This window comes from Hesperophylax consimilis, chromosome 6, assembly GCF_061612785.1.
Source record: "Hesperophylax consimilis isolate HC1 chromosome 6, BYU_Hcon_1.0, whole genome shotgun sequence".
NCBI classification, from domain to species: domain Eukaryota; kingdom Metazoa; phylum Arthropoda; class Insecta; order Trichoptera; family Limnephilidae; genus Hesperophylax; species Hesperophylax consimilis.
The window spans coordinates 22,847,306-22,872,366 of record NC_142841.1 but is presented as its reverse complement, the minus strand read 5'-3'; the positions used below and the strand labels follow the sequence as shown (position 1 = coordinate 22,872,366).

The 25,061-nt window shown below is 33.7% G+C and overlaps 1 protein-coding gene across 1 annotated transcript in view; it reads right to left on the bottom strand.

Annotated features, from left to right (window-relative positions):
* Positions 1-25,061, bottom strand: part of LOC149423087 (uncharacterized) — a 112,518-nt gene that overhangs the window by 84,153 nt on the left and 3,304 nt on the right. Inside the window, exon 2 of the mRNA XM_089633045.1 lies at positions 10,230-10,650. Within this exon, the coding sequence (XP_089489171.1) occupies positions 10,230-10,332 (103 nt within the window). The 5' untranslated portion in view covers positions 10,333-10,650. The remainder of the gene's footprint in view (positions 1-10,229; positions 10,651-25,061) is intronic.

Sequence of the window (25,061 nt, the reverse complement as noted above, 5' to 3'; positions counted from 1 at the left end):
AACGAACCCATTAAACCGTTGATATAAGGTCATTTTATATGAGGCAACACAAAAACACGGATTCCAGCAAAAATTATGGATCGGTTTTGTATCGCGACGCACAGTGGGACATTGTCAAAAAAAAAGAATGAAAATTATTAGTGTTAGAAGCGGTTGTGTGGGTGTGCAATACACAACATTAGTGGGTACTTTCACAAGTTACAAGAAATTATTTTCAATTAGTTTTGAAACTATAACGCATTTTCAATTGTTAATAAGTTTTCAAATACGTAATACACACTTCTTTGTATAAGGCTATGGCAGTATTATGCAAAGTAAATTGTTATCAATTATATTACCTTTAATATGTGCCGTTATTAAGAGGTTTTCTTTATTCTTTTCAATAGGTTTTATGGAAAACATTTTTTCCTACTAAATACGTTCTCTGCCCACTGTGTACCTTATGGATATTAGGCCGTTTGATACGCGGGCATAAAATTTTAGTACCGGTGATTGAAAAAAATGCTGTTTAGGTGGGATGGAGTAAAAAAACAAATCTCTCCTTTTTGGTTTTATGGTAAAATATACCCGTGGAAAAGGAAGTGTATCACCTGCACAATTAATTCTAAGTGCTTTCGTATATCACATTTTCTCCCCTCAAACAATAAATAAATATAATATTTATACCTTTGAGCTGAGTATAACGAAAAGCATCAAACATTTTATGTAATTAATTAAATCTACAAAATCCAAAATGGATTTATATTCACAAACACAACATTTATAAAAACATGGCAAGTACATGAACACTACACAAGACAACATATTAAACTATACATACATTCAGCAAAGACTGAACGTGGTAAAGAAACATAGGCCATATACAATCTCCTTCCCAGATAGCCTGACATCACTAAATAGAATGAATATATTTAAGTAAAGACTTTTTGCTCTTAAGATCAGCGAGCAAAATTAAAAATATGGCGTCTTGTATAGTTTAAAAAGTTAAATGGATGTTCACAGAATAGCTTGCTTTGTTGGACATATTAAATCGGTTAAAATAATTATTTTTAAAACAAATTTGCATAACTTTTCCCTGGGTAAATAAATAAATGTCCATGAATAACCTTTTAAAATAAGTTTTAATTTTTCATCTCTTCTCAACAAATTCATTTAAAAATCTGCCAAGGGTTAAGCATTTTATGTTAAACACTTCTGAATTTAATATTTTAAGCAGTATAATGCTACTATCCAATTTATTTTAAGCAGTATAATGAAACTATCCAGTATATTTTCAGCAGTATAATGAAACTATCCAATATATTTTAAGCAGTATAATGCTATTATCCAATATATTTTGGTACTTACAAGAATAAAGTTATTTACCCATCCTATAAAGACCTTCATTCTTGTTAGTACTAAAATATATTCGATAGTAGCATTATACTGCTTTACATTATATATATATATATGCAGTATAATTCTACAATCCAATATATTTTGCTGCTAACAAGAATAAAGGTATATGTATATTATTTTTTGCATGTTTTTATTTAGTTTTAAAAAAATCACATTTTTATATCTGGTATAAACTTTTTGACAACTTATTGCTATGACCTTAAGGACACTTTACAAACATCTAAAACTTATTCTTTATAGTATTTAGGCATAACCTACGAAAAGCAGCAAGGCTTTTAGCTTTTTTATATGCCTCACAGCATTATCAGTACTGCTTTCAGGATTTCGAAAGGTTAATTAAAAATATATATTATTAATGGTATTTACCTACCAGTGTAAGCTACACTTAGAAATAATATCGGTGTATATAAATAATTGGTGTAACTATAAGTGACCAGCTCATGTATGGGGGCTCCATCGAAACCAGAGTAAAGCTGGCCTCTCAGAAGCTGGGCGTGCTGTACAGGGCCCGCAGATACTTTAATAGTACACAACTGCTGACCCTGTACAAATCGCAAGTGCGCCCTACGGTCGAATTTGGCAGCCATCTCTGGTCCGGAGCCCCTAAATACCTGAAAAAAACCCTTGACTCTGTGCAAAAACGGGCGGTCCGTTTGATAGATTCCCCAATCTTAACAAACGGACTGCAATCTTTAGAGCACAGGCGTCAGGTAGGTATGCTGTCCTTGTTCTATCGGTATTACAATGGAAGATGCTCTGAGGAACTAGCGTCATTGATCCCTTCGGCACCGGTGCGTAGTCGGGATACACGCCAAACGCGCGCCCAACATTTGTACACGGTTGACATTTGTCACATGAAAACGGGTCGCTTCTACGATTCGTTCTTAAGTTCAACAGCTCGGCTGTGGAACGAACTGCCGGCCTCTGTGTTTCCTCCTTCCTACAACATGGGACTCTTCAAGACCCATGTTCACTCCTTCCTCTCCACAAAAAAGACCCTCCACACAGCATCCCCAAAGATGACATAGGCCCTGAGGGAAATTATTTTCTTCAGGGCCTCCTGTGTGGAGTTAATATAAAAAAAAATTTAAAAAAAGACATTTCTTTCAGTTTTGATTCTTCTTTTGATTAATTTAATGTGGGTCTATATTTAATATTACCTGTATCCCGCCACGCGTTGTTGTGTCTCTGAGAAACAATATAGCATGTTGCTTTTACGTCCAACAGATGACGATGGTTTTAAACATGTTTTTACCTGTAACAGGTGACATCTATATAATATAAAAATATGATGTATTCGAATGCAACGTTGTTTCAAATTTTCAAAGCAATTAATAGCAATTAATTAACGAACATTAACATTTTTTTTTATACAGAGAGATAATATAATTTTATGCACGGATTACTCATCATGATGCAGTGTCATCTGAAGGATATAAGATGTTTCCCTGAGAAATTACCTTTCCAAAAGTACATCATCGAAGCGGCTTTGTATTTTAGAACACGAAATTTTTTTAAACAGAATTCTAAAAAGAAATATTTTTCCTCTATATGTGTAAATTGCAACTTTTTGTGATACTCTTTAAATGTGTCAAATAATGTAATTAACATCCCCGGTTAATATTCGATCCATCTGACGTTTATGGAAGCAAGAAAGGGAAATACACGAATGAATTAAAAATTGAAATAATCATAACAGAAAAACTAAAATTTTATAATATATATTGGAATGGATCTTATATAAATTTCTTTATAAATTATTTACCTTAATACTAACATGTACATAATTGAACTAGAATTCCCTCACCAAACTCAAGAGCATTGTCTCTTTATGGTGAGGAAAGGCTACTTTAATTTCTATTGTTTTATATCTTTTTTTATCCTGTATACTTATCTATGTAAAAATATATTTCTTCAAATATTAAATAAATAAAAATAAAAAATCTTGGCTTTTTCTCTTCTCCTTTGTGAACTGCAATATGTACTACAATATTTAAATATATATTTAAACGTACGCGTAAAGAGCGATTTTAATTTCCTAGCTGTGGAGATACGCCATGTCTGGACTAGACCATTAAGGGACGTTTTTCTACGTTCCAACTAAGTGATATATTTAAAAGATCATAAATAACGAACTTCTTCCTCATTTCGGTAGAGCCACCGAATTATTTTGGAATGAGACCAAAATTTAAAACAATTCATATCAATGAACTGTAATTTAATGAATAATTTACTCTCAATCTACATAGAAACTAATTGTTCGAAAAATTCTACTGAAAAATGGCTTTAACCCTTTCCTGTGCGGCTGTCTACATTTGCAGTCCAGTAAAATAATGACGACCTTGAAGTGCACTGCACTTTGCAGTGTGTAGAGATTAGTTTTTAACGTATTTTGTTACTGTCCATGAAAATTCCAAAGTTAAACAATTGATAACGTAGAATAGAATACATAGACATACCTATTATTACAAATATACATTTTTTAAATATATTTGGATTAGACTCTGCAGCAAGAATCCCAGGTGGTGAAGAAACTGGACCAGCTGCTGCAGCGAGAGAGTTCACCGCGTCCACTAATAGTGCCAGCACGAGGTTCGTCATCCGTCCAGGTATGTGTCTGCTGCTAATTAAGCGCTGACACAGTATCCTCACATAGATAACAGACCTTAGCAGCACTTCTGTGACGTTCTGCAAGTCCATCATTCATATCCATGTAATCTTGTTCCTGGTGATTGTGTTAGTGGTGCATTGTGCCCGCAATAAAAGGCGACGGTCGGGATAATAATTTACCCATCTTATAGGGAGCCTAGCTTTCATATACGCAGTTAGATGCCTTGGGAATTTAACCTATTATTTGTAGTCTGTAAATAACCAGTTTAGTGATAAAAACACTTGTTTTGTGTGCTTGTGGTATGAAAAAAACCATAAAACTGTAGTTTAAAAAAGCAACACCGCATAAACTGTGTTTATGTTGAGAATATTCATTAATTGTTATTGCCCGTGGAAAAGTCTTACTTCGTGCCACTCAAGTGTTGCTAGGTTCCCATATAATTACTTTATTTAAGTATCCTGAATTATATACGAAGGTGGCAACACTGGTTAGTAGTTAATGTAAGTAGGTTCTTACCAAATAACGCTCGTACGGAATACATTTATTATGAGGGCTGAATAGCTGTGCGGGCGTTTCGAACCCACACGAACTACCCACAGCTCACCACTTTTCTGCCCAGACGTAAACAAGTTTGTTTTACTGACGAGGAAAATTTTACTTTAAACAGTGTCCCCTCGCCTTTCACCTAAGCCGTTAGCTTTTGTGTGTAAACTTTGTCAAGTTTTCTATAATGGTGTCGTATATACACAGTATCGCCTTGCGCTTGCTACCAGCAAAAGGAAAGAAAAAATACCTAACTTGAACTATTCAATGAATATATTAAATTTATACAAATTTACGCATAAAGTTCCTACTAAACGCACATCATTTTTGAAGCCTTACAATTTTAAACACTTAAAATATTTTTCCATGCCTTTATTAGCACTCAGGCGTCGCTGTTTTAATCCTCTGCTTATCCAAGTTCTCCATCATTGCACAAGCAACATTTTTCGCTTTTAAAATTAATAATAATAGAAAAAAATAATAATATTGCCAGGTTAACCGTAACCTTAAGAAAAAAATGAGAAATTAAAAAAAAATATATCTAAATAGCTTATGTTGTGTGGCGGTTTTTTTTATGTGTCCCCGGTTTCAATTTTCAAATGTTTCAATTCTGAATGGTGGTCTTACACCAGGGCGATACTGAGAGTATCTTCCTCTATGGAACATACCTCAAGTATACTATATATATCATTTTAAATTAATACATTTTTAAATAACCAAATAAAATTTACTTGCGCACACCGGGAAACCGCGACCTTCGGATTGCTAGTCGAGAACCTTACCCCTCAACCATGGAGGCCGTCAAACGAATGTAGATATACGTTATAAGACGTCAGATTTTTGAAGAAGGAAAGGTTAGGTTTAATTACTATTTTAGTACTGAGTGTTTTCGACGTGGGAAGGTAAGTATTGAACATAACATAGATGAGTGTTTCAAACCAATCTGCTTAGAACAGCGCCCCAATGGTGAATGTGTCTTACCTTTATCAAAACTGACAGCATATATATTTATTTTTTATTTGAAATACCAATAGCGAACATAATAATAATATTAATTTGCAAAAATCAGTAATTTTAAATACATATAGGATTTTTTAAATATTTATGCTGAGGAGTCAGTACGATTTATAGGTCCAGTTAGGAGTTCTACCGAGCCGAACCCTCTGATATGAAAATATTTGGAGTCGGTGAATTATTTTCCCATTTGATCTGTGGTGAGTTGACGTGTTGTTCTTGTATTGTTTTGTATTTATTTTGCTTATATAATGCACTTGCATAATGTTGATTGACTAGATGATCATTTGTGGAAAAGTGTGTGGAAGGGTTTAGTTTTTCCTATGGGGAAGATTTAACCCGGACATAAAATCGGAAAAGATAAAAAAAAATATTTTTTGCAAAAATCAGTCATTTTAAATACATATAGGATTACGAAAGATTTTTTTAATATTTATGTTGAGGGATCAGTACGATTTATAGGTCCAGTTAGGAGTTTTACCGAACCGAACCCTCTGATATGAAAATATCTGGAGTCGGTGAATTATTTTCCCATTTGATCTGTGGTGAGTTGACGTGTTGTTCTTGTATTGTTTTGTATTTATTTTGCTTATATAATGCACTTGTATAATTTGGATTGACTAGATGATCATTTGTGGAAAATTGTGTGGAAGGGTTTAGTTTTTTTTATGGGAAAGATTTAACCCGGACAATCTAAAAAACCAAATAATTTCATTCCATGTTTAGTAGACTAGTTAAAGTTTCATTATCTGTTAATAATTTTGACAGAATTAAAACAGGATGACTGCTGCTAAATACAAAAAATAAACTTAAAAACAGTATGACACGGCTCACGCATTGACCAATCAGTGGCATGGGTTCAAACCAGAGATGTGCAAAATGGGTACCTAAAACCATTTGAAATGCAAAATGGAAATGGGTCAAAACTTTTCCATTTGAAAATGCAAAATGCAAAATGGTTTTTAGAAAAGCATTTCAAATGCAAAATGCAAAATACCTATTTTTAAAATGCATTGAAAATGCAAAATGGTTTCTCAGGTCAAACAATTAAAATAATTATAGAATTTTTTCATTTAATAATGGACATCAATGTAGAACAAACATATTACATGATGGTAAATCCAAAAACACCACGACTACAGATTATGAAACCACATAAAATTTGCGCGGGTCTAATGTTGCCAACGTAAAAACATAGAAACTGCTATCTAACATTTAATATTACAGCTTCATGGCCCCATGTTCAGTATTTTTTGTGATGGTATAACTCAAATGCCAGGGCTCCTACCAGGGAGCAACTTGACAAATGTAAATTATCTCTCATAGTGAGGTTGAGGACCGACTGAGATTTGGGGCTTATGAAAAAAATATGAGTGGAGATAGTAGGAAGAATGTTGCAAAAAAGCATTTAAAATAGAAAATGCATTGAGAAAAGCATTTAAAATGCAAAATGGTTTTTAGAAAAGCATTTAAAATGCAAAATGGAAACTACCCATTTTGCATTTTGCATTTCCATTTGAAATGGATTTATTTGAAATAAAGCACATCTCTGGTTCAAACAAACCAGATACTCAACAGCCATTTGTATTTTTCATGAATAAAGCCAACTTTATACGGGACTGAAATATTACGTTCTATTTATTTTTTATTTTGGTACAATATCTTTTACATTTCATAGTTATCGAGTAATGTTGGCCTCACTGGGTGGCTTACCCGTGCTTAGGCCTTCATTTTATAATATACATTATACATTTAAAGAGAAAATAATACATTTAAAATATCTTCTTGTGTGTTTGTTAGTGACGTGTACTTGATATTGGTTTTGTGTGTTACGTGTAGGTTTTTTTTATTTTATGTTATGAAATTTCGGTAATATTGTCTATTTTATTCTTTACCATTTTGTAATTTTGTGTCTGAATATATTTTTGTTTTCCTCAATTTTATTTTCAATAGACTGTTTAATACTTTTATAGCACGGTATTGATAGTATCTTTGTCCAACGCTTGTATTTATTGTCGGAATTTTTATGTTTTCTTTGAATGCTTGTCTAACTGATCTGTTAGTGATATTTTGTGTATGTTGAAATTTGTTTTTTTTTGTGAAAAATGTAGTTTAGTAGTGTATTAACGTATAATTGGCGTATATCTAGTACGTCGCAGCTGTTGAATATTTGGTCTGTATCAGTCAGTCTATGTTTTTTTAGTATTACCTTTAAGATCGTTTTCTGCGCGGATTCTATGTAATTGATAGCCGAGTTTGTTGCTCCTCCCCAAGCAATAATTCCATATTCTATTATTGATTGGCAAAGTTCAAAATATATTGTTTTCAATTGTTTTATTGTATATATTTTTCTTATGTTTAGGAAAATGTTTATTGTTTTGATGAGTTTATTTGTGAGTTGTTTGATGTGATTTATCCATCTAAGTTTATGGTCAACTACGATTCCTAAATACTTTATTTGTTCTGTTTTTTTCTAGAGGAGGGCAATCGCAGACGTTAGTATTTAAACATTCGTGTATTTTTATGGTATTTGTGTATTGATATTGATTACATGATCATCATGTGTTCACTTTTATTTCTTTTATTATTTCCGCTTCTTGTTATTATTTATTATTTATTGCTATTTTTATTACTTATATTTTTATGTGAATACCGCTCAAGAGTTCAGAACGCTCGTTGTCGTTTCAATTTCGTCCTTCATATGGCTGGTACGGTAATAAATCTTTGTTACATGTCGTTAATTTTCCGTAAAGAAATCGGTACATAAATTATGCGTTTATTCTTTTTATCCGCAGGAAGTTGGCTATGATTTAGTCCTTCATATGGCGTGGACCTAAATAGGCTTTTTAGGTCCATGTCGTATTTTAATTTTGAATGCAATATTTTCCATCGCCCCGAATATAAATATTTGTCTTCTATGGTAATTAAAGGAATCAAAGGGTTTTATTTAAAAGATATTTGTATTAAGCATGGCCAACGATCTCGAAAGTTTACCGAAATCTGTTTGAATTGAAATGTAAAGCACTTCAATAAGATCACCCTCGAAAGGTAGTTGGGTTCCTATATACGTTATAATAGTAATTTCTGTTAATACCTACTAAAAATTTGTAAGGAAATCTCTTGTAAATTTGAAAATGTTCAAGTTAATCACCGCGTATTGTAATAATGTTGTCGATGCTTGCAATATGTCATTCTATTTTTTCATTATATACTGATAAAATTTATCAGTATTCTTTGTGTACTGATAAAAGAACCATTGGTTTCGAAACAAGTTGACTAATAAGTTTTAATAGTTACTTTTTGAAGGTTATACCCATCAATGTAATATATTATTGAAGAAGGACATAATACTAATAAATCTAAATGAAACAAGAAAGAGAACAAGATAATGAAAGATAAATAGGTAATGGTCTCAACTGGGAATTGAACCCAGGATTTCTGTCTTTTGGGACAACGCCTCCACCAATTATGATTTGTGAGATATGAGATTGACCTAAATTACATAAAAATAATAAGGACCCAATGGCCGAGTTAGTTGAGGGATTGTCCCGGTAAGACAAGATCCTTTGTTCGATTTCCAGTTGAGACCGTTACCTTATTTTTATTTTTCTGTGTGTTGTTCTCTTAATGGTTCGTTTAAATTTATTAATATTATCTTCTTCTTCAATGATAAAGTAATAGATTATCATTTCATTAAAATAATAAGTTTCCTCGCGTATGAGGGTGAATAAAATGGTAGCCGGATAACTCAATAATGACAGTTAAACACACATTTAAAAAGTGATGTATAGTAATGAAACAAAAACTAGGTTAAATAGGTTACGTAGGTTAGGTTTAAAGGTTAGATTTTTTTAATTTCTTCTTTTATGATTTTATAAAGGTTTTCACTTTTGAAAGGTGTGTTGAATTGTCATTTCCCTCCCCCACTGCCATCTGGTTTGACATCATATTTTCATTGTGGACTATTAGCTTGGCTTCATTTAACATCTTGTATTAACAACCACTGCATTAACCATTAGAGCGATGGGGTACTTACAAAATTGATTCGCCCGAACTTTAAAAAAAAATTACACTTCTGAATATTAATTACTATGGAAACATATGTACAAACTGCTTACTGCGGTTTAAAGCCAACGAATCTTATAACCCGTATTTCATCGTTTATCTTGTATTTACAGATTTTATAAAAAATTTCAATTATCGAATTTCGAAATAAATTCAAAAAAATTGTCTGCATAAATTTAGGCAGCTATCGCTCAAGGCCTAGAGCGGGGAGTCCTTATATATGGGTAGACATTAAAAAATCTCACTCATCGTTTTTTCACTGTCCCTGCAAACCTTCCCGTCTCCCAGTAACACACTTACTCAAATACAATTTTAAGTCATTACACAAATTCATCTGCTTGGTTTCAATGATTAGCGGTTAAAAACAACTTTAGGTAAGTACGTACTTAACGTGTTAATATTTTCCCTTTCATGTTTGTGAATCCTGTCTGAAAATAGCATTTGACGATGAATACCTTCGCTTGATACAACATTTCACAAACAATAACAATATGTGTCACAGTAAATCTTAAATTAGAGAAGCGTGTAATTTAAACGGTTTCCTCGCTATAATTCAGTGTAATGGCCGTGCGATATAATCCCGGCATTAGTGACTTACCCACTGAAGTGGCGACACCCCACAGGCGGGTGAGGGGCTCTAGGAACTCCCAAAGCCCTACGCAGGCACCCTCCCCGTACCGCCCGAAGGTCTTCCCCTCCATGGCACCACTAGCGCTGGATTCCCCTTTCAAACTGAATTGTCACCATTCTTTAAACAACACACAATCTATGGTCTGAAAACAACATGGCCACTGTTTCCAATTTTAAACTTTTTTAAATCACATCTCAGTTATTTATTTAATATTTTTCGATTCACTTTTCACAATATCAGAGTATTTCTTTTGTGTCGCGTTTAGTTCCTACATTGATTATTTTATTTCATTGATAAATTATTTTTTTTAAGTAAATTATTAATAAGTAGGCCCTCTCAAGCGTGTTTAGGGTTCGTGTATTATTCTGCTAATTAGTTGATGAGTTTCCTTTAAAAAATAAATGGTTTTTAGTTTTAATTGCCATCAGTTCAAGTTAGTTTGGTACAACTATACTAATTATCTTATTAGTAAACTGATATTAATGTTTTTTTTGCTTGGAAACAGAGTAATTTTTTTAGACTGCTGTCGATAATCATTCATTAATCAAGAAAAATGTTTTTCTAAATTAGTAGCCAATAAAATATTTTAATTAATATTTTTGTTATGGGCAATTAAAAAAAAAGTTACTTATTCAAACCAATGATTGTGAACATTATTATCAGAATGTATTATGAAAGTTATTATCATTACGAATTATCGTGACTAAAAATTTCATTTTTTTCTAATTAAACACTTAGCCGGGTGCTTCCCAACCATCCTCACCCCCTTTCCTTCACCACCCTTCTACCTTAATCCTGCGAATGCAATTTTAAAAATATAACTATATCCAGACATGGATAAATTAGTAGGCGGCAAAAAGAGAGCTATCGAACGATTTTTTTTTTATTCCACAGATTTTATATTGACAAAATGTACAAGGACTGCAAAGTTTATTCTGTCTAGCTGTAAAAGAATTGTGTTTTTTAGTTCCGATTCAACTGTTAAAATTTATTTATAAATCTGAATGTCAAATACGTACAAAAATATCTGCCAAACGTCTCCATCTAATCTATGCTTCTTCGGTCCGCAGATGTCGTAAGTCGCAAACAGACTAAAAATAAATTCGGTCCTTGGACATTGAACGCAGTGAAGAATGCAGAATCACTCGCAACTCTTTTATACGTGTGTAATGACAACACTTTTATACAAATAAAATGAATTATGCTTTCTATAACAACTACTAGCAAAACAATACATATTATTATCGTTTTCATTTCATCTTTAACTTCTATTTTATCTAAATTATGTCATCGACAAATTTGCTCGATTTTCGAAAAATTGTTTACATTTTTAATTAATGTTCATCTTACATTGTAACAGAAGTCAGGAAATTGCAGTAAATTATCAAAAAATAGACTAAAAAATAATTAAGAGGCAAGATCAATAATTTTAGAACATACTTAAAAAAAGAGCATTATTCTGTTATTTACTATCAAAAATATAAAGAAAATAATAGAATAATATTCTAAGGTAGTACCTTAGAAAATTACTCCATTTTTTTCACTGTCGTACTTTCATTCTATTTCATACTCGTACTTACACTATTAGAAACACTCTTTTTTTAAATAGTTGAATGTGGAAAACTTGGAGTAAAGAATATGGCGTCTTGTCTATTTTTTTGGCAGTTACACGGTTGCGATCTTAAATCGTTCAGGACCTAGAAATCCCACCCAGAAAGAGATGTGCCAATTTATATTATCGTTTTTTACTACATCAACGCTTTATTTTCAATTTTATAGTTAACAATTTGTATAGAAACTTCACTGATTTGCAACCCAGTATAAATGTAACAATTTATAAAATATGTATATAAAACTTCATTGAAATTTCCTAAAATTTGTATTCTTCATACAGATGAATTCATTATACTAATTATAGTTTTTTATGTTTACGGAATTTAAAATTAAACAAAAAGATTAATATGGTGCATTTTTTAATAATTTGCTTTAGTCAAAGTATTTTTTATTTCATTTTGGTTGTCACAATAGTGGAATAAACTATTGTGAACATAATTAATATTCAAATTTCGAGTGCATCCAGAATCGGGCAGACTTGTGGTCCCAACTGTGACAGGGTGAGTTCCTTTTTTATCCTATAATCCAATCTGGGCTTTTGTTATGTTCCAGAAGGACATGTTTGAGAACATTGAGAAATACTGTCTATCAAGTTTAGCGGATGCATTATAAATAAAATGTCCCATATAACATTGCATTTAACATAGTTCTGGGACTGGTCTTTCGAGTATGTTGCGTAAGGCTTATTCCAGCAATAATTATAATAGAGTGGAATCGTAGTTTCGCGACACCAAAATGCACGCAGTGTTTTTCTACATTTACTCCACGCTGCGTTTCATATTCGAAATTTGCCAGCTCCTTTTTAATAATATTTTAAGTATTTGACTGTTCTTATTTTCAAGAGATTTTGGTATTTATAATACAACACATATTATAGTATTGAAGACAATATTAGTGATTTCTAAACGAAAATCTGAAACAGAAAAATCAGAAAAGGAAACGGTCACATCTGGGACTCGAACCCAGGACCCTTGTCTTTCCGGGACAGTGCTCTACCTGGGACAGTGCTGTCCCGGAAAGACAAGGGTCCTGGGTTCGAGTCCCAGATGTGACCGTTTCCTTTTCTGATTTTTTGTTTCAGATTTTCGTTTAGAAATCACTAATATTGTCTTCAATATTTAAATATTACAATTTGAGGTTTTACTCAATAAAGTTATTCCGAAAAAATAAATACATATTATAGTATCCTGTATCCCAAGATTTCAAGTAACGACATGCTACTAATAAAAAAATATATTCCACCAAGGTCGTGAAACAAACAAAAAAGTCCCGGGATCAAAACAAACGCAGAACCGGGATTACAGTGCTGACAAAGGTCCGGGATTCCTGGCATCCCGGTTCTCGAGATTCTGGGATTGAAAGCTCTATGCCAGACGTCTTACCAGCCAGTGGCGTTTTCTACGTCATGGTAACATTGTAGCCAATTAGAACCGTTTCGGTATTCATAGTTTGTGAAAATAACTCATTTACCAATATCGTGAAAAATTATTTTTATTATGCTTTGTAATATGCTATCATTTTTGTACTCCTTATATATTGTACACATTTAAAAGCCTTCATTGCGTAAATAAATAAATAAAAGTACATAAAAACTGCATAAGTTCTTTTCTTTGATTTAAACAGAGCATCATTTATAGATATTTAATTTCAACGACATTATTTGGGCGGTTTTGCGTAAGTAATTAAATTCATAGTGCGTATAGTGGTGCGAAAGCTTAAGGAATCATTTCGTTGAAAATCATCAAATCCACTCCGTGACCTAAACGCAATTAATTGGAGTGGTTTCATTCGCTCGCGTTACCCCCACGTTCATTAAACCCCAAGTGAAGTCATATTAGAATAATTTGAAAACACAAATCACATTTAGACTCAAGTAAGGTCACGGCGAGATGTTTAATCTTCCCATTACAAATGCGCATTACGTGGGCACCCTACAGATCAGAGGTTCTCAAACTTTTTATCTCATTACCCCTTTTAAAAAAAACAGTTTTCAATTCAGTTCTCAGTTCGAATTCTCACTCTCCTTTATCCTATTTATCAATAGATATAATTTAAAATTTCACGGCCAAAAGTTTTATCCTGATTTTTTTATGTGACACCTCAAAAGAGCGCACTTGTATAAAGGCAGGGGAGCTATGGGACAACTTGTTGGGCAGCGTTGTGAGGTGGGTTAAGGTAGGGGCTGTACGCTTTATTAATGCGGGTCTTGACTGGATTATATGAAGGAGGAAAGACAGATGCCAGTAGCTCGTTCAAAGCAAAACGAGTAGAAGAAGCGGCCCGTTCTCATGAAGCCACATCAACTGTGAACGGGTGTTCCACTCATGTACGTCGATTTTGTGCACTGGGGATCAATGCTGATAGCTCCTTAAAGCAGGTTCTATTAAAATACCTATAGAACAGAAGCAGCGTGCATTAGAAATTGTAATCGGTCTGTTAACAATGTATTGTCAGACGGACAGCCCTCCTTTGCACAGAATCAAGTATTGTGGGGCTCTAGCCAAGACGTGGCTCCCAAATTCAATTGATGGGCGTACTTGAGATTTTGTATAGGGTTAGCACCTGGTTACTACTGGAGACTCTGATATCCCTATACAAGACGCCCAGTTTCTTGGAAGCCAGATTTACTCCGGCTTTTATAGATCCCCGATACTTGAACCGGTCTAATATGCTTTCTTCAAGCATTTCAATTGAGTCAATTTTATTGGGGAGGGTGGTTCTATCAAATTGCACCAGGCAGTCATTGATCTCCCTCTTTGCCGAAATCAGATACACTTAGATTTGTGAGACGTTGAAACTGACAAAGATGGTGGTCCACTTTTTGTCTCAAAACTTCCCGAGTTGTACGGGCATCATAAGTGAAAGGGATCTTGTCAAAAAGAAAACTCTCGTGAACGGTTCTGTCGTCAGCGTAGCAATGAATTGGTGCACATTCAACGAGATCGTTGATGTGCAATAAAAACAGTGTCGGCGACAGCACAGATCTTTGTGACACCCCCGCATTGATTTGGCGCGGAGAGATAGAAGAATCGTCAACTACGGTTTAAATTGTTCTTCGGTTGAGAAAATCCGTAATCCAACTATGCAGGATTGGATGGATCTCATACGATGGTAACATTCCGACAAGTGCTCGCTGCCAGACCCTATGAAAGGCCTTGGAGATATACAACCTGGCGCTTTGAGTTTTGAGTGAGAGTTTAAATAATTTTGAGAGCAACGGAGTTAATTCTGAAAAACACCTTTTGAGGCCCAGGGCAGGTATTCCGTCTGGCCCGCTGGCATTGTCGATTTTCAACTCGTTCAAGACCCGGAGAACCTCTTTGTTCGGGATCTTTGGTTCCTTCATTTTGAAACCGCAGTGCGGAATGGAAGGGGGAGTCTCTCCGTTATCTCGAAGAGTTGATTTTCCGTGAATTAGCTCGAGTTAGTTCGAGTTAGCTAGCCTGCCATCGGACTTGATGGAAAAGTGGTTCTGCAAAAATTGTGGCTAACAGTGGGTCAGTCTGCCAGCTTTTTGGCAATTCGGTCGTGGTCGCTCTTAGCTCTATTTAGAGTTCTCTTGCAATCCTTTGCCCTTTTTTGGTATACCTAAAATGTATTCAAAGAAAAAATTTCTCTGACTGCTCCAGAGGATTTGACGGAGAAGGGAATGTAGCAATCCATCGCAGATGTGATTACCTCTCCAACCACGCGTGCATATAGATTTATTGGTCCTCTGAGCTAAAGCAGACCGCACTCCAAGGAAAGGTGCTGGAAAATGACCGAATGCCTTCCCATTTTGCTCAAGAACTGGTATCCCGGGAATCCCGGACCTTTGCCGGCACCGTAATCCCAGTGCTGCGCTTGTCTTAATACCGGGATTATGAGATTTTTTGCAGCATGTCCTTTAATGCACAATACTCTTGAGAATAAAGATTTCGGGGTAGGTTCATTGCGCTATTTCTTAGAAGAAATGAAAGTTTTATTGATGCCTGAATAACATTCAGCATTTAGTCTTTTGTGTTCTTTTCTTTTGGGCTTTTGAAGAGTCTTTTGGGCGTTTGAAGAAAACTAAGATAATCTCAATGGTTGCTGACAAGTCAACACCTCTAGTAGTGACTAAAATCAATAGCACCTGCTAATAGTGACTAAAAAAAAATCATCACTAAAATATGAAACCTTAGAAACTTTGATGTTATTGAGGTCGCATTTTAAATCTGAAAATATTGAAAGATTTTTTTTTCCCAACTGTGATATTACTTTTTGTGTAGTTATTTTTATATAATTGGAATTTACTATATAAAATAATATTTAAAACCTGAAAATAATTTTAATAAAAACATTTCTGACGACTCTCGTTTTATAATATTTAAAATATTTAAATTCCCGGTGCCAGAGATTTAAAAATGGTAGTCTTTTACTATCGCTAAACAGTAAATGCTCAATAGTACGTAACTAAAGTGTGACGCACTTATATTTTCAAGCAGCCAAAGGAAGAACTAACGAACGAATCTCTTTTCAAAATTCGTTGATTTATTGTTTCTACAAAATGAATAGGTACTCGCGACCCCACTGACTGTAAAGTTAAGTATATCGACCTGTATATTTTTTATCGTACCATATATTCCCTATTTTCAGTTCGATATTTACCTTTGATGACATTGAAAGGTTTAAAAAGGAACACTTAGATGGTTTTGACATGTATAGATGTAGACATGCAAAAACATGCGGATGGACAGAGGTAGGAATGTCAAAATAAAAAAATTGGTAAAGTAAAGATGTGGTACGGGGATGGGGATGGGGATATGAAAAGAAGGATGAGAAAATCAGTCAGAACCGCCCCAGAAAAACATTGCCCCATCAAGTGAATTTAGACTTATTCAAATCCCAGGGTGCCCAAGTAACTAACTAATCATCACGCCGTTTCTCCGCAGGGGTAGGCAGAGAGGACGGACCGCCAAACAACGTCGTCTCATACATTCTATTCTATTATTCTGACTCTTGACATGGCCCGACTCGAGTATCTGATTTACTTGGTCGTGCCATGTCTTCCTCGGGCGTCCCCGACTTCTGCCACCATTCGCATTTGCATCGTATATTCTCCTTACACTCCTTTCTTCGCTCATTCGCTCTACATGCCCAAACCATCTAAGCGTCCCTTTCTTGATCTTACTCATTAAACTTACATCAGCCTTGCACTCTTTGCGTATCTCTACATTTCTCACACAATCATACATGGTTTTACCATACATACGCCACAGGGATCTCATTTCTACAGCATTCAGTCTACTTGTCTGCCAGTTCCATGCCTCACTTCCGTACATCAGGGTAGGTACCAGCACTCCATTGTGGACTGCTAGCTTCGCTTATTTGGACAATTTTTTGTTAGCACCAACTGCGTTTAGTCCTCCATTAATGGATTTACCTGCATTTACCCTTCTTTCAATATCTCTGTCAGCCTTCCCGTCTCTCGTAAACATACTTCCTAAATACATAAACTCATCCACCTGTTCCTAGTATTCCTCATGCAAACTGTTTTCGTACTCTCTCTTTCAAACAAGAGAGAGTGTGCAAGTAAATTTTATATAATTTATTTGTGGGATTTTACAAAACTTTCATTTAAAAAAATATAGTACATTTGCTGCACGTTCCAGAGTTGAAGATACTCTCAGTATCGCCCTGGTGTAAGACCACCATTCAGAATTGATAAGTTTCTTGAAATGGCTTTAGCCGTGTTTGGTGACCAGGTACTTTCCCACTTTGCGCTTCCCATCTCCTTCCTCTCCCCACTGCCTCATAACATACTCCGATAGGGGATGTCATGGGTTCACTGGCTTCAGATGGTTGGGAGCAGTTAGAACACTAGAGCGGCTTCACATAAAAAAAGCATTTTCATTTTTTTTACATTAGCTCCACACAGGAGACCCTCAGGAAAATATTTCAGTCGGTTCATATAAAATAATGTGGGTACGTGCAAAATATAAGACTATATTGTAGAATGTATGAAGTATTAGTGTATGCCAAAAATAATTGTTTGTCATTCCACCCACTCCCACTGTCAAAATATGACATAGGTACTGATAGTATCACATTTTTCAACTGTTATATTTATGATTATATTTATGATAAAAAGTAGCGATAGTAAATATAATATGCATTGAATATTATTTGTATATCAACGTATATTTGACCTTCAATTCAACTCTCTAACTCCAATCAGTTTAACTTAACAAATTAATCAACACAAACATCGTGGAATAACTTTTTAAGCGTTAAAAATTCAATGAGTTCAATTCTGCCAAAGTGTTAACTAACCACTTTGTTTGATTATTTGTAAAATTCCATTGTGAATTTCGGGCACTGCCACATCGGACAGTACTGCACAGTAAACAAACCAATGCACAGACGTCCGAATCACAACACTAGATGGACAAAGAAAGACATTCAATTATCACAAATACCCGTGCAGAACCGCTACCACGCCACGTCATCTAAAAAATTATAAAACGGTTACCGTTTATAATTAGAGTAGGTCTATTTTAAGAGTACGCATTCCGTCTTTCTGTGAATTATAACATATTTCCCTAGAACACTTTAAGTTTTAAGCTCTTAAAAACTAATATGTTATTTTTATGTAATCTTTATACATTTGCCGAGTTGAAAAAGAAATGAAAGAATTTCCCTAGATAGAAAAAAATCGCAGAGTGTGCTCCGACTATTATAAAAAACACATTTTGTTCTAATATTTAACAAATAATAGGTATAAATTTTTTTTAATGTGTTTCTTTAAATGCTCCTTTTGACATTTATCTAGAGATTTTTCCTGTATCTATATAAATAAAAATTTAATGTTCGTTTGTTCAACATCTTAAATCTCCAAAAGTTCCTCACCGATTGCTTTGAAATTTTGATACAACGTTGCATTCGAATACGCGTGTGTTTTTATATACCTATTTAATATAGATGTCACCTGTGACAGGAAAAATTTCACTTTCAAATCATATTCTTCTTCCTTGTGAACGCTTACTAGGAGCCTTAATAATACTTTTGATACTTTTTTTTTTTTTTTTTAAACTTCCGATTTAGTTGTCCGGGTTAAGTCTTCCCCAAAGGAAAAACTTAACCCTTCCACTCACTTTTCCACAAATGATCAGCTAGTCAATCAACACTATGTAAGTGCATTATATAAGTAAAATAAATACAAAACAATACAAGAACAACAACACGTCAAATCACCAGATATCAAATGGGAAAAAAAAATTCACCGTCTCCAGATATTTTCATATCAGAGGGTTCGGCTCGGTAGAACTTCTAACAGGGCCTATAAATCCTACTGATCCCTCAACATAAATATTTAAAAAATCTTTTGTTATCCTACATGTATTCAAAATGACCGACTTTTGCATCTTTATATATAAATTTTTTGATAGATCTAATACGCCTAAATTTTTAATTAGAGAGCTAGGTATAATGCCAGTAGCCGAAATAACGAATGGTAATATTTTTATAATCTGAGAATGCCAAATTCTTTTTATTTCATTTCCTAAATCTGTGTATTTTCTTATTTTTTCACTAACAGATTTTTGAATATTACAGGAATTTGGAATAGCAACATCAATGATATAAGTTATTTTTTTAATTTTGTCATGTAAAACTATATCGGGTCTATTATGACTAATCGCTCGGTCTGTTAGTATAGTTTTATCATAATATATTTTATAAAATTCGTTTTCTAAAAATGAATTTGGTTCGTATTCATAATATGGTACTACATTACGGCAGTCAATCAAGTTATGTTTAATTACCAAATTTTGGTGAATTATTTTTAAAACTTGATTGTGCCTAAATGTATACTCGGACGGTGCTAATATAGAACATCCCGATATAATATGTTCTATAGTTTCCGGAAAAGCCAAACATTTTCTACACAAATCATCAATTTGATTTGTATCTTTGATTATATGCTTTCTATAATTTTTAGTATTAATGACTCTATCCTGAATTGCAAGCATAAATCCTTCTATTTCTGCGCTCAACTCTCCAATACTCAACCATTTGTTTGACTTAATTTTGTCAACATACGTTTGGTTGAGATAATTGAAGTGTTTTGCGTGTAAAATTTTATTTGACCAGGAATCTAATAATTCCTGGTTGGGATTTATAAAAATGTTGGCATTCTCATCGTATAAATTTAAAGGTGTAATATTTCTATCTGCCTTGCAAATTATTTTGTGCATTTCTGAGCTATGAGCTTTCCTATGGAAAAAAGTTCTTAGCATTTCTACCTGATTATGTTTCAAAGAAGTTATTTTGACTATACCTCTACCTCCTAAATTTCTAGGTAAATTAACTCGTTCTATAGCTGAATTTGGATGGTGGCAATTAAACTTTGTTAGCGTAGTTCTAATTAATCTTTCTAAGTTATCTAAATCTGTATTAGACCATTTAATTATGCCAAATGAGTACGTTAATAGAGGTATTGCCCAAGTATTTATTGCTTTTACTAAATTTTTAGCAGATAGATTGCATTTTAAAATTTTCCTTATCCTAGTTTGAAATTTAATCCTAATATCATTTTTAATACTACTATGGTCTAATCTATTTGATTGTGGGTATCCTAAATACTTATAAACCTCATCCCTTTTCATACTAGTAATTTGGAAATTTCTAAATATACTCTCGTCCCCATCTACAATTTCGCCTTTCTCTATATGGATCGTTCTACATTTATCTAAACCAAATGTCATTTTGATATCATCTGAAAAGTTTTTAACTACCTCGATCATTTTCTCTAAATTTTGTTCAGAATTCGAAAATAATTTTATATCATCCATAAATAATAAATGCGAAATTGTACTACTCTCCCTTGTATTACCCTTAACTTTTATTCCAAACTTGCTTTTAATTAACATTTTAGATAGAGGATTCAATGCTAAGCAAAACCAAAGAGGACTCAATGAGTCTCCTTGAAAAATCCCTCTTTTAATTGAAATGCCCGGTATTACTATTTTCTTACCTTTTAAATTGATAAGTAAATTGGTATTCCAAAAGGACATAATATTTTCCAAAAAGCTAATAATAATGGGGTTAATTTTATATATTTTTAATACTTTGATCAGCCACGAGTGCGGGACACTATCGAAAGCCTTTTGGTAGTCTATATAGCAAGTATGTAAATTACGTTTTCGAGTTTGAATCTGTTTTAGAATTACAGAATCGATAACTAATTGTTCTTTACATCCCATATGTTTTCTGCGACAACCTTTTTGTTGTTCAGATAAAATATTTTTTTCATCTAAATGAGTATATATTAAATCTGTTAAACAAGAGGTTAAAATTTTGTATATTGTCGGTAAACATGTAATGGGTTTGTACTGAGAAGGATTATTAATATTTTCGCTTTTGGGTAACATATAAGTAATACCCTTAGTTAGAAAATTTGGAAAATTTTGAGGTTGACTGACAAATTTTGAAAGATTTTTTGCCAAAAGAGGATGTAAAGTAGTCAGACGTTTGTACCAAAAATTATGTATCCAATCTCAACCCGTGGCTTTCCAATTATGAGTATTTTTAATAATTTTGGTTAACAATTCAATTAAAAAGTTATATTACATCATAAATTATATTATTTCTCCGTGGCCCGGCAATAAGGAAGTTGAGTGAAAAATATTTTGACTTATAAAAAATATGTTCATGTAGATCAAAAAATATCGATTCTAAATATATAAATATATTTCTATATTATTATTCTTAGAATTAGTTAAACGTTAATGAAAAAGCATTCAATAGCAATAGACTGTATACGCTCCACGATTGGTCGAAAGAATTCTGACGTCACATGTGTCGTGACTTGTAGGTACAACGGATCACCTATGGTGCATCTCTTTCTATTACATGAGAGATGGTCGGTTTAGATGAGAGAGGTGTATAGGCCAAACGTTTATTTGGGTTTGTCAAATATATGTACGTATTTGTTGTTATTATTATATGAAATGGATTTCTAAAGATACATATTCGTATAGTGCTTTATAATAATATGTTGATTATTGCATAACTTAGAAGTTTTTATTATTATACATGTCACATAACATGTGATACACTTCAGGCCGCCGGCCGCCCAGAAAAGTCTCACAGTGAACTGGGCTGCAAACCGTTATTTTACTTTTGGTCTTTACTTTTCTGCGCGGTGGTCCTGAATTCGCGCGGGGCACGTCAACAAATAGCGACGGCAATACCGTACAAGTACCGTACCGGGCGGGAAAAGCAAATATTATAACTTAAAATATTAATTTAACTATGAAATCTTTATCAATTTTTAATAACATCAATTCTAATAGACGGTTAACATTGGTAAAAAAATTACTGGAATTCCTTGTTGAAGAATTAAAATTTTTTCCATACAAAATGCTTAAGCGACGTGGTTTTCACAGTTCGAATGACGTCACACCCACACCCCGCCTCTTACCGCTCGGATTCCGCTCGTTTTGGCGGGCTTAGTAAAATTTAAACTTTGAGAATTAATTTAATTATGAAAACAAACTTTAAAAAAAAAAATACCAGTATTTAAGTTTGAATGCGAACATTGATAAAAAAAAATTTAAAAAATGGACTCAACTTCCTTATTGATTGCATTTGTGCATTCGAAACAACGCTTTTGCTTTTCTTATATCGAGAGATTGATTCCATGAAAATATATCGTGTGTCAAATAAGGAAAATATTTCTCCGGGGAGTTAATATAAAAAATAGAACCGTAAAAAAATGCTCAGCGTGGCTTAGTCTTTTTTAATAAATCTATTAACAAATTTATGGATTTAACCACTTTCCGGGCGAATAATTTTGCAATGATCATTTTTTTATGTTTCAAAAGAAAAAACGATTTTTAAACTAGTCTTTTTGGAACAATTATGTTAACTACCAAAAGAAAGTGTTCGCAGACAAAAAATAATATGTCAGAATTAATTCCAATGAATACCGATACGAACAGATCTTGACGTGAAAAAAATGCGACTTCAATCGCTCTGTATAGGTATATTAATATTTCTAAGGTATTTGATATTTAAAATACAATCCAGTTTTTTTACAAATATTTTTGGCCAGATAAAGTTGCAATTCGGACCTTTGTGCAGCGGTTTTTTTTTGCGGGATAAAAATACATTTTCTCTTCCGCTCTGCTGGTATCTGACTCCATTAAATTAAATCAGGGCACAGCCGGTCAGTGATGTGATTCCGAAGATATTTTTCCCTCGAGGGACGAATCATATTTAGGAAGATAAATTCTAATCAAATAATTGTACTGACGTACCGCCCAACATAAAATTTGCTTTTCCCATCCTAAACACGCTCATTAACCCTAGAAGCCTTATCTACGCCTGCGAGGCGTACACACAATCGTAAATTCTATTTCTTTTTCTAACGGTTGAAGTGAGCGCCTCGTGCTCTTTAACCAACCCAGTGGCCGACGGGAGCTCGCCGATGGAACCTGTATCACTAAGGTTAGTCCAGCCATTTTTGAGTTTTTGAGGTATAGTACGCCTGCGAGACGTATGTTTAGGCTTTGTGTAACTTTTAACTAAGATTATGTGTTTTTACTTTCCTTAATTTTTCGTCCATTTTATGTTTATTTTGGAATTGTTTCAGATACCAATATGTCATGGTCTAATATATTAAACAGTAACGATATTTTGAAAATCTTAGACCAAGAACATAGTCTTTCTCTGGGAGAATCGGCTCCTGAAGACGAGGACAGCCAGTTTGGACGACATTCAAAGCAAAGATGAGAATAACTATGTCACTGAAGAGGCTTTCCCTTTACAAGAATCTACTCCCATTGAAGAAGCCGACACGAAATTTCAAAAGCTGACCTAGCATCTGATTCTGCTCATGCTTCGCAATCTGCTCAAGGGCGAATTTATCGTGTTCCTGGAAATACACTTCGCGGTAAGGAATAGACGCGGTATGTTTGGTCAACAAATAAGGGTTAATCATCTCACAGAACTTCAGCTATGAATAAAGTCCGCACCTCTCGAGGACCAGCTCAAATTACAAATTAAATCTAGTGGGCACTATTCGAACAAATAAGCGGAAAATGCAAGAAAAATTGAAGAACTCAAGATCTCGACCTGTTGGCAGTTCTACGTTTTATTTTGATGGCCCTCTGACACTTCTATCGTACAAGCCAAAACCTGCAAATATGGTTTACCTTTTATCTTGTTGTGATGAAAATTCAATAATTAATAATGCAAGTGGCAAACCAGACATGATTCATTTCTAGAACCAAACAAAAGGAGTAGTAGATTCATTTTATCAAATGTGCGCCTCAATGTCGTGCAGCCACAAAACTAATAGAAGGTAAATGACTGTTTTCTAAGGCATCTAAAACATGGCTTTTGTTAATTCTGCTGTAATTTATGGCCACAACATGATCAAATAAACGCTCAAACAAAAGAGAATTCATTAAACAACTCAACACAGATTCGGTCAAGCCTTGGATTCAGACTTGAAGCTCCGACTTAAAAATATACCTAAACCAAATTTTAGCAAAACCTACTGATTCAGGTAATAAACTTCCGGCAGGAGAACCAGAGCCCAAAAAACGTAAATACTGCCCTTTTTGCTGCAAAAAAAAGATAATGTCTAAATTAGTGTGCTGTAAGTGCAAAAAGTCAGTATTTTATGAGCACAAAGTTGATGTCGGTGTAGATTGCTCTAAAATTATAGCTAGTAATTAAAAGCATGATTACTTTTAATGTTTGCCCTAAGAATAAGAAATTAATCTTAAAAAAATATATGATCACTTAAAAAAAAAACATATTTTCAAGTTGATTTTTAAGAAGATGATTTTTTTGTTTGAATATAAGCATAAAGTTTTAATTCGTTGTAATAAATACCTTTGATAGTAGTTTTCATTGATAAAACTGTGTTTTATTATTAGTTTATATACCAACCTTAACTTTCCATCGAAAAATTGGGCACAAGTAGGTTTATTTTGGCCTACTAGCTGTCATTTACATGTGTACGCCTCTGAGACGTATGTTAAGGCTTTATGTACCTATAAAATAGATAAGGCTTCTAGGGTTAAGGAACATAAATATATATTATTAAAGTAAACACCGGAATTAATGATGGGATTTTCAATTACATATTTTATGGCTGAGTTGGCCTCGCGTTTGGGTCCCACCCAGGCGTAGTGTGTTGTCCTCCATCAC